The 14,597-nt window shown below is 37.0% G+C and overlaps 1 protein-coding gene across 1 annotated transcript; it reads left to right on the top strand.

The window, feature by feature from the left end:
- Positions 1-3,535: 3,535 nt before the first annotated feature.
- On the top strand, positions 3,536-11,407 carry sbk3 (SH3 domain binding kinase family, member 3). Its single transcript, XM_067449699.1, has 4 exons — positions 3,536-4,017; positions 9,511-9,655; positions 9,784-9,986; positions 10,635-11,407. The coding sequence occupies exons 1-4, from the start codon at positions 4,012-4,014 to the stop codon at positions 11,397-11,399; spliced, it is 1,119 nt and encodes a 372-aa protein (XP_067305800.1). The 5' UTR covers positions 3,536-4,011; the 3' UTR covers positions 11,400-11,407.
- The last annotated feature ends 3,190 nt before the right edge of the window (positions 11,408-14,597 follow it).

The following is a 14,597-nucleotide window of genomic DNA, read 5'->3' as shown; positions in this document are numbered from 1 at the left end:
TTTATTTTGAGCTTGTCTTATGGCATTCTGCCGTGTTTCTTTTAGATAAAAATACACTCTAAAAAATGCTGGGTTAAAAACAACCCAAGTTGGGTTGAAAATGCACTAACCCAACAATTGGGTTGTTTTAACCCAATGGCTGAGTTGTTTTAACCCAGCCATTGGGTTGTCTTAAGCAACATTTAACCCAACCACTGGGTTAAAACAACTCAACCGTTGGGTAAAATCAACCCAATTGTTGGGATAGTGCATTTTCAACCCAACTTGGGTTGTTTTTAACCCAGTATTTTTTAGAGTGTAGCAAGTTGATTTTGCAGGAACAATTTAAGGACTATAAGCACACAGACAGTGAGTGTTAAAAGCAGGTAATTGCAATACAAACCCGAATGAATCATTGCTACCTATTCCCGTATCTTGCCTATTGGGTTACATGTTCGACTAATTCTATGATGCCTCAAATATACCATGTGAAATTCCAGAACAGCAGGGGAGTGACAGAAGCGTAGTGCTGATTATGAATGGAGATGAGTCCGGAGGGATTGATGAAGTCTCTTTCAAGTCATCAACAGTCTGTATTAGCAACAGCTTCAAGCATGTACAGAGCAGCTGGAGAAACAGAAACGGCCGTGGTTGTGATAACAGGGATTGTTTGCCTTACGTAAAATACAGTATCCTAGCCATGTTGCATTTGAGATATAAGGGAAATCTTTCTGAGATGTAAATGTATAAATGATTCAATTGTGAGAGAGAGAGAGAGAGAGAGAGAGAGAGAGAGAGAGAGAGAGAGAGAGTTTTTTGAGTTTTCAACACACTTTATTTATTACAACATCAGCAAAACATCCAGTTACACATTATCAAAAAAACAAAACAAAAAAACAAGAAATATGTGCAACAACCCGGACTTATTGTAACATATTAGTAAAGATCAACATTTCTTCTTCAACTGTACAAATAGCTCCATTAAAACACCATTTATGCAAAAATCACTCATTAGTTTATAGAATTTGAAAGCAAACATAACTCTTGCTTTCACCATATTTTTTAAAACAATAACAACATGTTGTCCTTCTCTATCTTCCATTTTATTTTTTCTGGTCATGTAAACATGTAAGTTGTGAAGTGCAGAGGGGGGTTCAGGGTAAACCGAGAATGAGATGCAGAAAGAGAGAATGTCAATTGGCAGCACTAAGCAGAGGTTTGTCATATTAGGTTCTGCAAGCTTTCAGCTGCTAGTTTTTTCACTCGTGGCAGAATGTGCAGGTTAAATACCATTGAAGAATGCCAGCCAATAAACAAACAAACAAATAAAACAAAACGAGAGGACAGTTTTAATGTAATGTCAATATATATACACACATAATATAATGGCTCTCATTTAATTGAACTGTTTTCCATGTTTTATAGTCACTCACCATGTGCATTCCTTACACATGCACACTCTTAAAAATAAAGGGTCCAAAAATAATTTTTTACAGTGGTGCCATAGAAGAATCATTTTTGATTCTCCAAAAGAACCTTTCAGCGAAAAGTTCTTAAAAATATATTTTTTATTGTAATATATATTTAACAATAATCTATTTTTTTCGTCTTAGTGCAAAGAGCATTTTACTATAAAGAACCTTTCTCATCCACCCAAAACTTTTGAACGGTTTAGTGATGTATATGAACCACAACTAGATCCTGAATTAGTTAACTCAAATATCCCTTTTCTGTCAAAAATTCTAGAAAAGGCTGCAACTATATTCCTTCTTAGAGAGAAATGGTATCTGTGAGGATTTCCAGTCAGGATTTAGACAGTATCATAGTACTGAGACTGCTCTAGAGTCTAGACTGACCTTTGCACTGCATTTGACACTGTCGACCACAGCATCCTTGTGAAAAGGCTCGAAATTATGTTTGTGAAATCACATTTGCCATGGTTTAATTCGTACTTATCGGATGCCATCAATTTGTAGCAGTTAATGAAGAGGTATCACATCAAACACAAGTTCAGTAGTACCACAAGGCTCATTAATAGGACCACTGCTTTTCACCCTGTACGTGCCTTTGAGGTATCATTAGGAAACATCGTTTTCACTGTTATGCTCATGATACTCAGCTTTTTATTTCTTTGCGGCCTGACGAAACATGTCAACTCACAAAGCTAACGGAATGCACAGTTGATAGAAAAAATTGTGGGACTACTAATTTCCTACTACTAAATTCTAAGAAAGAAAAAAAAGACGTTTCAATTATTGGACCATAAACCTCTGCACATAATAACCTAGAATACTGTCTAACACTTGATGGGTGCTCTGTCAAGTTGTGACGAAGAGGCTGAGGCATTCAGATCCATCTGCAGTTATTTATTAACACAGGTAAGCCAGCAGAGAAAGGCAGTCATAAAGTTCAAACAGCACACAAGAAGGGCAATCCAAGAAACGTAAGTCAAACAGGCATAGGTCAGAGGCAGGCGGCTTAGGTAAAAAAACAAGATCAGATACCAAGTCGAAAACACAAGAGCAAACACGAGAAATAAGCTAGAGACAGAGTATAGGTATATCAAGACTTCACAAATTAACAATGAACAGAGCAGTCCAGATAAAGGTAAGCTGAGGGTCCACAGGTAATAATGAGGCAATGATAAGGAGGTTAATCAGGAGATAATGAGCCGAGGAGGAAGAAGGGGAAATGCAGTCCTAATACACAGGAGAGAGGAATCTGAAGCAACCAGGAGGGGGCGTTGTCAAGCGTTCCGTGACACAAGTCTATGTTGTTGAATAGGAAATTGGGTGTGCTCAGTGATAGCTATCTCACTTTTGAAAGCCATATTTCAAACATTTGTAAAACCAATTTTCCAATTTAAAAATAGATTTAAATTATGACATATGTTTGTAATGTCAAATGCAGAAAAGTTAATACATGTATAACCTCAAGGCTAGATTGTTGCCCTGCAGGCTTAATAAACAAACTCCATCTGGTATATAAATAAAGGCAACTTGACTTGACATGTGTAGCACTTCTTCTTCAAGGACCCCCAAGGGTCCACTGTCCTCTGGTTGAAAATGCCAGCTCATTTAAATCAGGGGCTTCTTGTTTTCCTCAATTTCTTATAATGTCTTTTAGTACTGTGATTCTAATCAAATATAATTCTTCTATATTTAAAAAATGCAGCTTAAATGTTTTTTGTGCCTTGATTTACTAATATTTGTTTTAACCTAAATTAAAAACTTTAAAAAGTGTGTTTGACTGGCACTAATCTCACTGCATTCTCTCAAAAATCAAGTAAATTGATCACACTTGGATGATTTCGAACATTTTTGCCATGATGTACTGTGTGAGAATACTTCTTTTAATATAATGCATTTCACAATGTTAATTTCTTAGCCAAGAGCCTTGGAAGTAATTAGATCTCAAAACTGTAAACCTCTTGGTATCTTCTTCAATCTCACTTAATCCTGCAGACTGGAGCTGCACAGTAGGAGGAATTTACTAAATAGGAAAGTGATAGTGCTAGTAGGAAGAAGGGAGCTCAAGAGAGACTTCAGGGAACAGCAGCAACTGAATAGTGTTGCAGACATTGACTGACAGGTGGAACACACTGGGACACTACTGACGTAGAGAAGTAAAGAGAGAGAGAGCAAGAGAAAGAGTGAGACAATGGGAAGGGGTGGCATACCTCACTGCTGTAGTACATGGCTATCTGGGATGGAAACATGGAGAGGAATTTTGTAGGGGAAAAGGGAGAGCAAGGGAGAGAGAGCAGAGGAAGGTGGTAAGCTTGCGCGAGGGTCTTTAGACTCGTTACGGATCAAGAGAGAGAGAGAGCACAGATATAAAAATACTCAGTAGCAACTGACACTCACGCTTGTACCGTGACATCTGATTAACGGCTGTCGATCTCAGTTGTATGCTGATAACGAGCAACGTACAGTTTGACTCAGAGCTCAGTCCTGTACAGATGGGAAAGAGACAGTGAGAGAGAAACTGACTGTTTCCAAGACTTCCTGAAAGACACTGCATCGTTGGACAATGACTGTGAGTCAAATACAAAATGTTCCATTTTGTATTAATACACATTAACAAGAACACATTCGAAATGAATACATAACCATATAACAATATATAACAATTTATATATATATATTGCAAAATATGTGCAGTGCTGGGGAGCACGGCTAGAGCGGATTGTATTATCCCCAGGTGTATAGCACAGCTCTAATGGATTTAGCAGGATAAAACCTGGAATGTTATTTAGTCATGATTTACTCCTGTATATATTTCTAAGCCAAGCACAAAGAACATACTTAATTGCAAGAAATTTGGGCACACTTTAGTTTAGGGGTCAAGTCTCACTTTTATCTAACTATTAACTACTTTTGCCTCAATACATTTTTATTACTGCTTATTAATATTGATAATTTGTCATTGGATAAGATTAAGGGCTGTAGAATGTGGTCATGTAGAATAAGGCTTTGGCTCAATTCCTGAATGAGACTTTTTTTCTCAAAACAATAAGTTTATATCTCTTATTTTCTTGTTCACATCAGATTCATTTCTTAGCGATTTAAGAAAATTGCTTTTGGTTTGGCACGTGTGTGGCACAATCGTCTACAATTTGACTAAATGAACATGGCTTGTTTATCAAATCTGATGAGATGATTCTAAAACTGTCAAACTCATGTGTGTACATGTGTGCATATGTGCGTGCATTGGTGCGTATGTGTGTGAGACTTTTCCCATTCAATCCCATTCAATCATCTAAATCTGTATTTACAGTAAAAAGCTCAGTGTGATCCACAAGCACTTTCAGCAAAAAAAAAACAAAAACAAAAACAAAACCTGACATTATTGTTTAGAATAGAAGGCATTTAGTGTTAACTTAAATGAAAAAAATATATATGAAAAAACATGACATTTCTATACATTGATATTTCTATGGTGAAACAAAGATTGCAGTATGGCTCACACAATTTTTTTTTTTTTTGGTGGCATTGGCCAATTTACTGGCACAATAACTGTTTTAAAGCATGAATTAAATGTTTTGAGTGAGTAACTACATAGAGTTCTGATGTTCTAGCAAACAGTTGTGACAATTGAACTTACAGTTTAGAGAATGTTAAGACTGTTTCAAAAAATGTGCCAAAGCGATTGAAAAAAGCAGTAATATGTGTTTATAAGTACTAATCAACACCCAATATCATAATATGCATGCTAATAAGCAAGTTAATAGTGAGAATTGGACCATAAACTTAAGTGCTTATGAAAATGATTTTAGAATCAACATTGTTAGTCTTACTTTACATTACAGACATAAAGGTTGCATGGAAAATGTAACAAGCTGGAGCATATGCACGTCCACTCCTGGCACCTTATCAAAGGCCACTGCCAGAGACGTCTATCAGTAAGATAAAAGCAGCTTTGTGTAGTTCTGTTCTCAATGCCTAGCAACACACTCATACAACCACATCACTATAGGCCCATATCACAGGCTTATAAAGTTGTAACAGAACCACACAATTACATGTTCTTTGATGGTGCTGGCCATAAATGTTCCTGCTTCTCAGCTGCAGGGTGTTAGTGCAGGTTGGATATACTGACAGAATTTCGATGCACACAGGACTGGTATGACGCACATTTCTAGGAACTTTAATCAATGAAGGTCCCTTAGAAGAGTGTAATGTAAATATGATCTGCTTGCTTTGTGTTATGTAAAAAGGTATTGGCAACATGCGCCATAGCTATTTCAGGGCCGGTGAGGTGTTAATGGGCTTATGGTATTGTTTGACCATCCTCTGTCTAACATAAAAGTGAAGGCTGGTGAAAGTACTGACAGATGGGAAATTCAACTGTCATGCAACTATCATTATTACCCTCTCTTGAATATATGAATCTCAGTTGCAAAATTCTGAGGTCAGACATTTTTTTGCGTAATTGATCGTTGTCTTAAGTAACCTATTGAAACTGTAGTCTTTTTTCTTTTATTTCATGAACATTATGTGGTAAATACAGTATAGCCCAAATAAGGTGAATAATGTATAGTCAGCTGAACATTTAAAAAAATAAAAATTAAAAAATAAATAAAATATATATATATATATATATATATATATATATATATATATATATATATATATATATATATATATATATATATATATATATATATATATATATATATACAGTCTTGTTCAAAATAATAGCAGTACAATGTGACTAACCAGAATAATCAAGGTTTTTAGTATATTTTTTATTGCTACGTGGCAAACAAGTTACCAGTAGGTTCAGTAGATTGTCAGAAAACAAATGAGACCCAGCATTCATGATATGCACGCTCTTAAGGCTGTGCAATTGGGCAATTAGTTGAATTAGTTGAAAGGGGTGTGTTCAAAAAAATAGCAGTGTGGCATTCAATCACTGAGGTCATCAATTTTGTGAAGAAACAGGTGTGAATCAGGTGGCCCCTATTTAAGGATGAAGCCAACACTTGTTGAACATGCATTTGAAAGCTGAGGAAAATGGGTCGTTCAAGACATTGTTCAGAAGAACAGCGTACTTTGATTAAAAAGTTGATTAGAGAGGGGAAAACCTATAAAGAGGTGCAAAAAATGATAGGCTGTTCAGCTAAAATGATCTCCAATGCCTTAAAATGGAGAGCAAAACCAGAGAGACGTGGAAGAAAACGGAAGACAACCATCAAAATGGATAGAAGAATAACCAGAATGGCAAAGGCTCAGCCAATGATCACCTCCAAGATGATCAAAGACAGTCTGGAGTTACCTGTAAGTACTGTGACAGTTAGAAGACGTCTGTGTGAAGCTAATCTATTTTCAAGAATCCCCCGCAAAGTCCCTTTGTTAAAAAAAAGGCATGTGCAGAAGAGGTTACAATTTGCCAAAGAACACATCAACTGGCCTAAAGAGAAATGGAGGAACATTTTGTGGACTGATGAGAGTAAAATTGTTCTTTTTGGGTCCAAGGGCCACAGGCAGTTTGTGAGACGACCCCCAAACTCTGAATTCAAGCCACAGTACACAGTGAAGACAGTGAAGCATGGAGGTGCAAGCATCATGATATGGGCATGTTTCTCCTACTATGGTGTTGGGCCTATTTATCGAATACCAGGGATCATGGATCAGTTTGCATATGTTAAAATACTTGAAGAGGTCATGTTGCATGCTGAAGAGGGAGGACATGCCCTTGAAACGGTTGTTTCAACAAGACAATGACCCAAAACACACTAGTAAACGGGCAAAGTCTTGGTTCCAAACCAACAAAATTAATGTTATGGAGTGGCCAGCCCAATCTCCAGACCTTAATCCAATTGAGAACTTGTGGGGTGATATCAAAAATGCTGTTTCTGAAGCAAAACTAAGAAATGTGAATGAATTGTGGAATGTTGTTAAAGAATCATGGAGTGGAATAACAGCTGAGAGGTGCCACAAGTTGGTTGACTCCATGCCACACAGATGTCAAGCAGTTTTAAAAAACTGTGGTCATACAACTAAATATTAGTTTAGTGATTCACAGGATTGCTAAATCCCAGAAAAAAAAATGTTTGTACAAAATAGTTTTGAGTTTGTACAGTCAAAGGTAGACACTGCTATTTTTTTGAACACACACCTTTCAACTAATTGCCCAATTGCACAGCCTTAAGAGCGTGCATATCATGAATGCTGTGTCTTGTTTGTTTTCTGACAATCTACTGAACCTACTGGTAACTTGTTTGCCACGTAGCAATAAAAAATATACTAAAAACCTTGATTATTCTGGTTTGTCACATTGTACTGCTATTATTTTGAACAAGACTGTATATATATAGTGGGGCAAAAAGGTATTTAGTCAGCCACCAATTGTGCAAGAGGCCTGTAATTTTTGTCATAGGTACACTTCAACTATGAGAGACGAAATGTGGGAAAAAAATCAAGAAAATCATATTGTCTGATTTTTAAAGATTTTATTTGTAAATTATGGTGGAAAATAAGTATTTGGTTAATAACAAAAGTTAATCTCAATACTTTGTTATTTACCCTTTGTTGGCAATGACAGAGGTAAAATGTTCTCTGTAAGTCGCCACAAGGTTTTTACACGGTTGCTGGTGTTTTGGCCCATTCCTCCATGCAGATCTCCTCCAGAGCAGTAATGTTTGGGGCTGTCACTGGGCAACACAGATTTTCAACATCTGGAGCCTTTAAATGATTCTTACGAAGCCACTCCTTTGTTGTCCGGGTGGTGTGTTTGGGATCATTGTCATGCTGAAAGAACCAGCCCCGTTTATCTTGCGGATGAAAGGAGGTTTTTACTCAAAATTTCACGATACATGACCCCATTCATTCTTTCCTTTACACGGATCAGTCGTCCTGGTCCCTTTGCAGAAACACAGCCCCAAAGCATGATGTTTCCACCCCCGTGCTTCACAGTAGGCATGGTGCAACTCAGCATTCTTTCTCCTCCAAACACGACAAGTTGAGTTTTTACCAAAATCTTATATTTTAGTTTCAGCAGACATTCTCCCAATCCTTTTCTGGGTCATTCAAATGCTCTCTAGCAAACTCCAGACAGGCCCAGACATGTACTGGCTTAAGCAGCTCAGTGTCTTTTGACAGCTCATTGGTTTTGGCCATAGTGGAATTTGGAGTCTGACTGTTTGAGGTTGTGGACAGGTGTCTTTAATACTGACAACGAGTTCAAACAAGTGCCATTAATACTGGTAATGAGTGGAGGACAGAGGAGCCTCTTAAAGAAGATGTCACAGGTTTGTGACAGGTCTATGGTTTTCCACCATAATTTGCGAATACATTTGTTAAAAATCAGGCAATATGATTTTCTGGATTTTTTGTTATTCTGTCTCTCATAGTTGAAGTGTACCTATGATGAAAATTACAGGCTTCTCTCATCTTTTTGAGTGGGGGAACTTGCACAATTGGTGGCTTACTAAATACTTTTTTGCCCCACTGTGTGTATGTGTATATATATATATATATATATATATATATATATATATATATATATATTATAGAAAAATTTATAACATTAGAGAGAAATTGAAAGTGTAAAAAATCTGTATAATTAATAACATTAATATTTGCAAATAAAATATTATATTAATCAATATTTAATTTAAACACTGACAAATTTAATATTTAGAAAATGTTCAAATGAATATCCATTTTAATAATGTATATTATAAAGTTGTGATGCTTAAACTAAATGTTAACATTGAAAATTAATAATTTTAACATTGAAAAAGAAGGATTTTAATTTCATTTATAAACTATTTAGACAAAATCTGATTTTAGTATTCAGGCATTTAGGGGTTATCAAAATAACCATCAGCTTATCGGTTCGGTATCAGCCAGAATTATAATATCGGTATAAGACAAACGTTTTTCATAACTTTCATGTTTTACAAATATCAAGTTCACAGGCTTGACCTTAGAATACATATATATTGCAGTATATTTTATTTAAAAAAGAATTGTTAATTTCATAGTGACCTTAATGTTAATTTAGCTGTTGTTTTCTTGTCAGACTGCACCTAGAGAGCTGGATGAGCTGTGCTACCTCACGGCTCAGTCTATGATATCACTGGTGACATCAGAGCACTTCAAGCTGATCAAAAAGCTGGGAGAGGGGTCGTATGGCAAGGTGATGCTGGCGGTGCATCAGAAGAGAGGTCAGTTGTTTTGTGGTCATCTGTTTTGTTCAGACTGAGCTCTAAACTAATAGCATTGTAACACAAAGACAGGGTGTATATTCGGTGAAGGTGAAGCATTCTCACTTTAGCAATCTTTGAACTTCCAGGAACTCCATTGGCTCTGAAGTTCTTCCCCCGTCGCTCTACCACTCTCCAAGCTTTCCTACGTGAATACAATCTGTCAGTCTCCTATTGCACACACCCGTCTCTGACGCGGGCTGTAGGCATCTTCTACTCCACACCTTCTCACTACGTCTTTGCCCAGGAGGCTGGACTCTATGGAGACCTGTATGATGTAATTGTGTCAGAGGTCAGTAAATGCAGAAGAATTTAACACTTTTTCATACTTCACACACCCTTCAGGTTGTTCCGAAGAGATTTTGATGACCATTAGACAAATGTATTTAAATATTTTTTATTTTATATTTTGTAATGAATCTCTCCAGGGAATGTCTTTGAATATTCAGGCACGCGCATGATCCCTAATATGCTCCCGTGTTCTCACTCTCCTGCCAAAACAACTGTTCCTATCATCAGCCTCGATACATGAATGCAGTTTAATGACAGTACTTAGTGTACCACTGAGAAGCAGATTAGAACACAGACTTTCCACCATCTCATAACTCAAAGGAATGACTGTTACAAACTGTACTGTACAAACATTAAAGCATCAATACTCACAACAAATGCACTGAATAGATAGATAGATAGATAGATAGATAGATAGATAGATAGATAGATAGATAGATAGATGGATGGATGGATGGATGGATGGATGGATGGATGGATGGATGGATGGATGGATGGATGGATGGATGGATGGATGGATGGATGGATGGATGGATGGATGGATGGATGGTTTGATGAGGGTTTAGGTCGATCGTTTGGTCGGTCAGATAGATAGATAGAATATATTAATATAAAATCCATTTAAAAACACCTCTCTCTTTTTCTGTAGGGGGTGGTGAGTGAGGAGTGTGCTCAGAGTGTGATGTCTCAGTTGAGTGGTGCTGTGTCTCACCTGCATTCTCTTGGCTTTGTGCACCGTGACATTAAACCAGAGAACATCTTCTTGTGTGACCGTTTTTGTCGCTGGGTCAAACTGGGTGACTTTGGCCTGGCGCGGGCACAGGGGACCAAGGTCCGCGCTGTGTGGTACAACTCCCCTTTCTGTGTGCCCGAGATGGAGTGTGCTAAGAGACTCAGTGATGCAGAGGAGGAAGCAGAGGACACCTGGATGTCTGTGGATCCCAGTTTGGATACTTGGGCTTTAGGCATCCTCATATACTGCCTGCTGACGAGCTGCTTCCCCTGGGAAGAGACCACTTCTGATGACCCTTCCTACTGCAAGTACAGAGACTGGTTCAACAAAACCAAACAGAGAGAGGAGCAGGACAGAGAACAGAACGAACTGAGGGAGGAAGATCATTGTGAAAAGCAAAGCACTGTGAGAGAGGAGAATGAGGCTGAATTCAAAGTTGCCCCTCAGTTTGACTCTTTAAGCTCATTCGTTCTCACTCTTCTGAGAAAGCTGCTGAACCCGCTGCCACGGCTTCGCCCCGGGCCTGAAGAGATCCTATCCTATCTTGGAGGACCTTGGTTACTGAAGACAGAGAAAGAGGAGATGAGGAGAGAGCAGGAGGCGCACATGGAGGCCAAGAAGATCTACGAGAGAGGAGGGGTGGAAGGGGGAAAAGAGATATTGGGACGGGAGGAGAGATAAAGTTCATGTACAACAGCAATTTTATAAACAGATTATATTCAAGAGTTTTTATAGTGTTTATATTTTGGATTATTAGTTTTTTAATAAATAGACTTTTATTATGATCCATAATTATTTTATAGTTTTATTATAAAACTAGAGAAAAAAAAGAGAAAAAAAATGGATTTAAAGGTACACTTTGTAATCAGATGTGTGAAAGCTTTTAAAGACAGTTGTACAGCATGAGGACACTATTATTATTAATAATATTTAATCTTCAATTATTAGTAACATTATTTATTAAAGTATTAACATAATTTCATTAGAGAACAAATTATCCAGCCAAGTTGCATTTAAAAATATATATATATTTATAGGTAAAATGACTGTACACAGTATACTGTATATAGCCTACATATTATCATTTTTTTTTTCATTTTAAGATGTAATTTATTCCTATGATTTCAGCATCTTTACTCCAGTGTCTTCATGTCTTCAGTGTCACATGATCATTCAGAAATCATTCAAATAAACTGACTTAGTGCGAAAGAAACATTTCTCATTACCAATGTTGAAAAAAGTTATGTTGCTTAATATTTTTGTGGAAATCAGGATCCCTTATATCAGGATTCTTTGATAAATAGAAAGTTAAATAGAACAGCCGAATTAGTTTGATATCATAGTAAATAGTAATAATACTTAACTACAATATCATTTATCTATCTATCTATCTATCTATCTATCTATCTATCTATCTATCTATCTATCTATCTATCTATCTATCTATCTATCTATCTATCTATCTATCTATCTATATATATATATAAATATATATATATGTAACTTATTGTTACTATCATGTCAGCAGTTGAGTAGACATTTTTTCATACAAGTATGTGTCACAATAATTCATGTTTCTCATATTGAGCTGATAATAATACTGTAACCATCAATACTGTAATGGCCAACAGAGTTTTTCTCAGGTGCAACATACAAGTAAACTCTAGAGAGGTAAATAGGTACTGTAGAGGAGTTGCTCATCAGAATAATGCCCATTAGATGTGGGTGGAATACATAAACACTGCCTGTCTACCTCAAACCAGGTGTTTTGAAAGCCCTACATATTGGTTTGTACATGTTTGAATAAACTTGTTTGTTTTTGGTGACTCTTTTACTCTCTTCAGTCTGTTATACAATATGCACTCCTCGAGTTGCACTTATAAGTCGACATCCCCATGTGCGTACATCAGCATTTGTTAGAACCCTACTGACCTCATGCATTATAACACTTCAGATGGTCTGAAGACAGCATACTGGCAAGCTGATTGAAATACAGCTCCACTCCACTCTAAATAGGACAAGAGCAGTGTGAAATGTTAAATAAACAGGTACAATAGAGCGGGTGTCAGGTTAGTGTTGTTCTGGGATTCAGTGGATCAGTTCAGATATGTGCGGGCAAATCCAGCTTTTCCAGCTGTCCACACTGTCGCACCATCAAAACCACCTTGTCCCACCTGCAACCAGTGCTGGTTAAATTACAAATTGTAGTGCGTTACTGAATAAAAATACAAATTGTAGTTGGTAATGTAAGTAATATAATTGGTCCAGTTTGTGATTACATTTAAATTACATTTAACCTCATTTATCAAATTGATTTGAACTGAACATCCATATTGACCTGTAAAAAAAAAAAACAACGAACAAAGACAAAGATGCAAAAGTAATTGCATTAAACCTTACATTACGTCAGGGTTCCCCAAACGGGGGTATTTGAATGAATTGCAGGAGATTTGTAAGTTGATGAGAAGCTAATAATTAGTAAAATAAAATATACTCTAATAATATATTTCTGGAATCTGATTGCGTAATCCAGATTACTTACATATAATCAGTAATTTATGCACAACAGCATTTAGTTTGCAGAAAGTTAAACTACATTTAATCAACTATCACTTGTTTGTGTTCATTTAGTGTTTTGATTCCTACTCTTTCTTCCCTTTACCCCCTCAATGAATCCCAATAGTCTGCTCTATCAGCTCTGGCTTTCACTATGAGGCCTATGTGAGCCCTTTCTGCAGATGGTTTTATAAATAGCCTCAGGTCCATCTATTTAGACTGTCGAACACATCAGCACCTTTCCATGACCCCTCTTTTCACCCTGGATCTCTCTCACTATTCGTGTTCTTTGCCATCTTGACTTTCCCTCACACCACCTCCTCATCTCTCTGATGAAACATTGTGATCTGTCCTTCTCCAGTTCAGTGAAGGCCATTGATTCCACAGTCCACATTCAACGCCTCAATGATGCATTAATGCAGTCCAATAAGTGTCACCTCTCCCCCAGTCAATGACATTGAGGTTCTCTTATATGGTAGAGAATGTGGCCGAAAGTATATGTGGTTCTGTGTTTCGTTTATCGCCCAAACCAGTTCCGCTTCACGTCATCAGCGTCCAGGAAATGAAGCAACACAATTTAGAGATGCACAACATCAACAGTGTTGCATCTGTCGATGTTCTGAGCTGCAGACAACCTTAGGTGACATAGCCAATAAAACATACAGGGGTTTGGGATATGTAGTTGGAAAAAAATGTGTTTTAGCAGTAAATATGAACATTGAAAACATTTTATGCAATAGTTTTTTTTGTTGATTTCCTGTTTGAAGGCATCTAAAGGGTCCGTTTTTTTGACAAAATGGGTTGAGTTGAGTTGAATGAGTTGAGTTGAATGAGTTGGTGATTTCTGATGACACAAGCAATAGAAACTGTTGGCAATATGAGAAAGTCATTTAAAAAAAAAATATGAGCAGCATTTAGTTGGCAGCAACCAATTTGTGTGCAATGGTGCACAATCCATGATTTTATTTTTTATAAAACATATATACCTGCGCCTGAGCTCTACAAACAGGAGCCATGTGAAACAACATATAATATCCCTCAGTCTGACATCCTCATCAGCACACACAATTCATTATTGTTCATATTTTTATTTGTTTCATGCACTTTGCAGCTAATAAAACTGAATCTCAGACATAAGACAAATGTGCACGATGTCATAAACAGAGATTTGATGGCCAGTAAATTCCAGTGGACAGGGATAGACTCTGCAGGGGACAGCTGGATGGAAGGACACAACAACTGATGAGTGGTGGGAGTCACAGATAGAGCGCAATGGATCATGAGAATGACAGGAGAAGAGCTGCAGTGCAAGAACAGAGCCAA

This window comes from Pseudorasbora parva, chromosome 7 (genome assembly GCF_024679245.1).
Source record: "Pseudorasbora parva isolate DD20220531a chromosome 7, ASM2467924v1, whole genome shotgun sequence".
NCBI classification, from domain to species: Eukaryota; Metazoa; Chordata; class Actinopteri; order Cypriniformes; family Gobionidae; genus Pseudorasbora; species Pseudorasbora parva.
Note: the sequence above shows the minus strand (reverse complement) of the source record. Positions and strands in the feature narration are given on the sequence as shown.

What these genes read in the sequence shown, in the direction of transcription:
- sbk3 (XM_067449699.1), top strand. An exon ending in GGCGGTGCATCAGAAGAGAG is followed by an intron (nt 9,656 to 9,783) that starts GTCAGTTGTTTT and finishes TTGAACTTCCAG; the next exon opens with GAACTCCATTGGCTCTGAAG. An exon ending in ATGATGTAATTGTGTCAGAG is followed by an intron (nt 9,987 to 10,634) that starts GTCAGTAAATGC and finishes CTTTTTCTGTAG; the next exon opens with GGGGTGGTGAGTGAGGAGTG.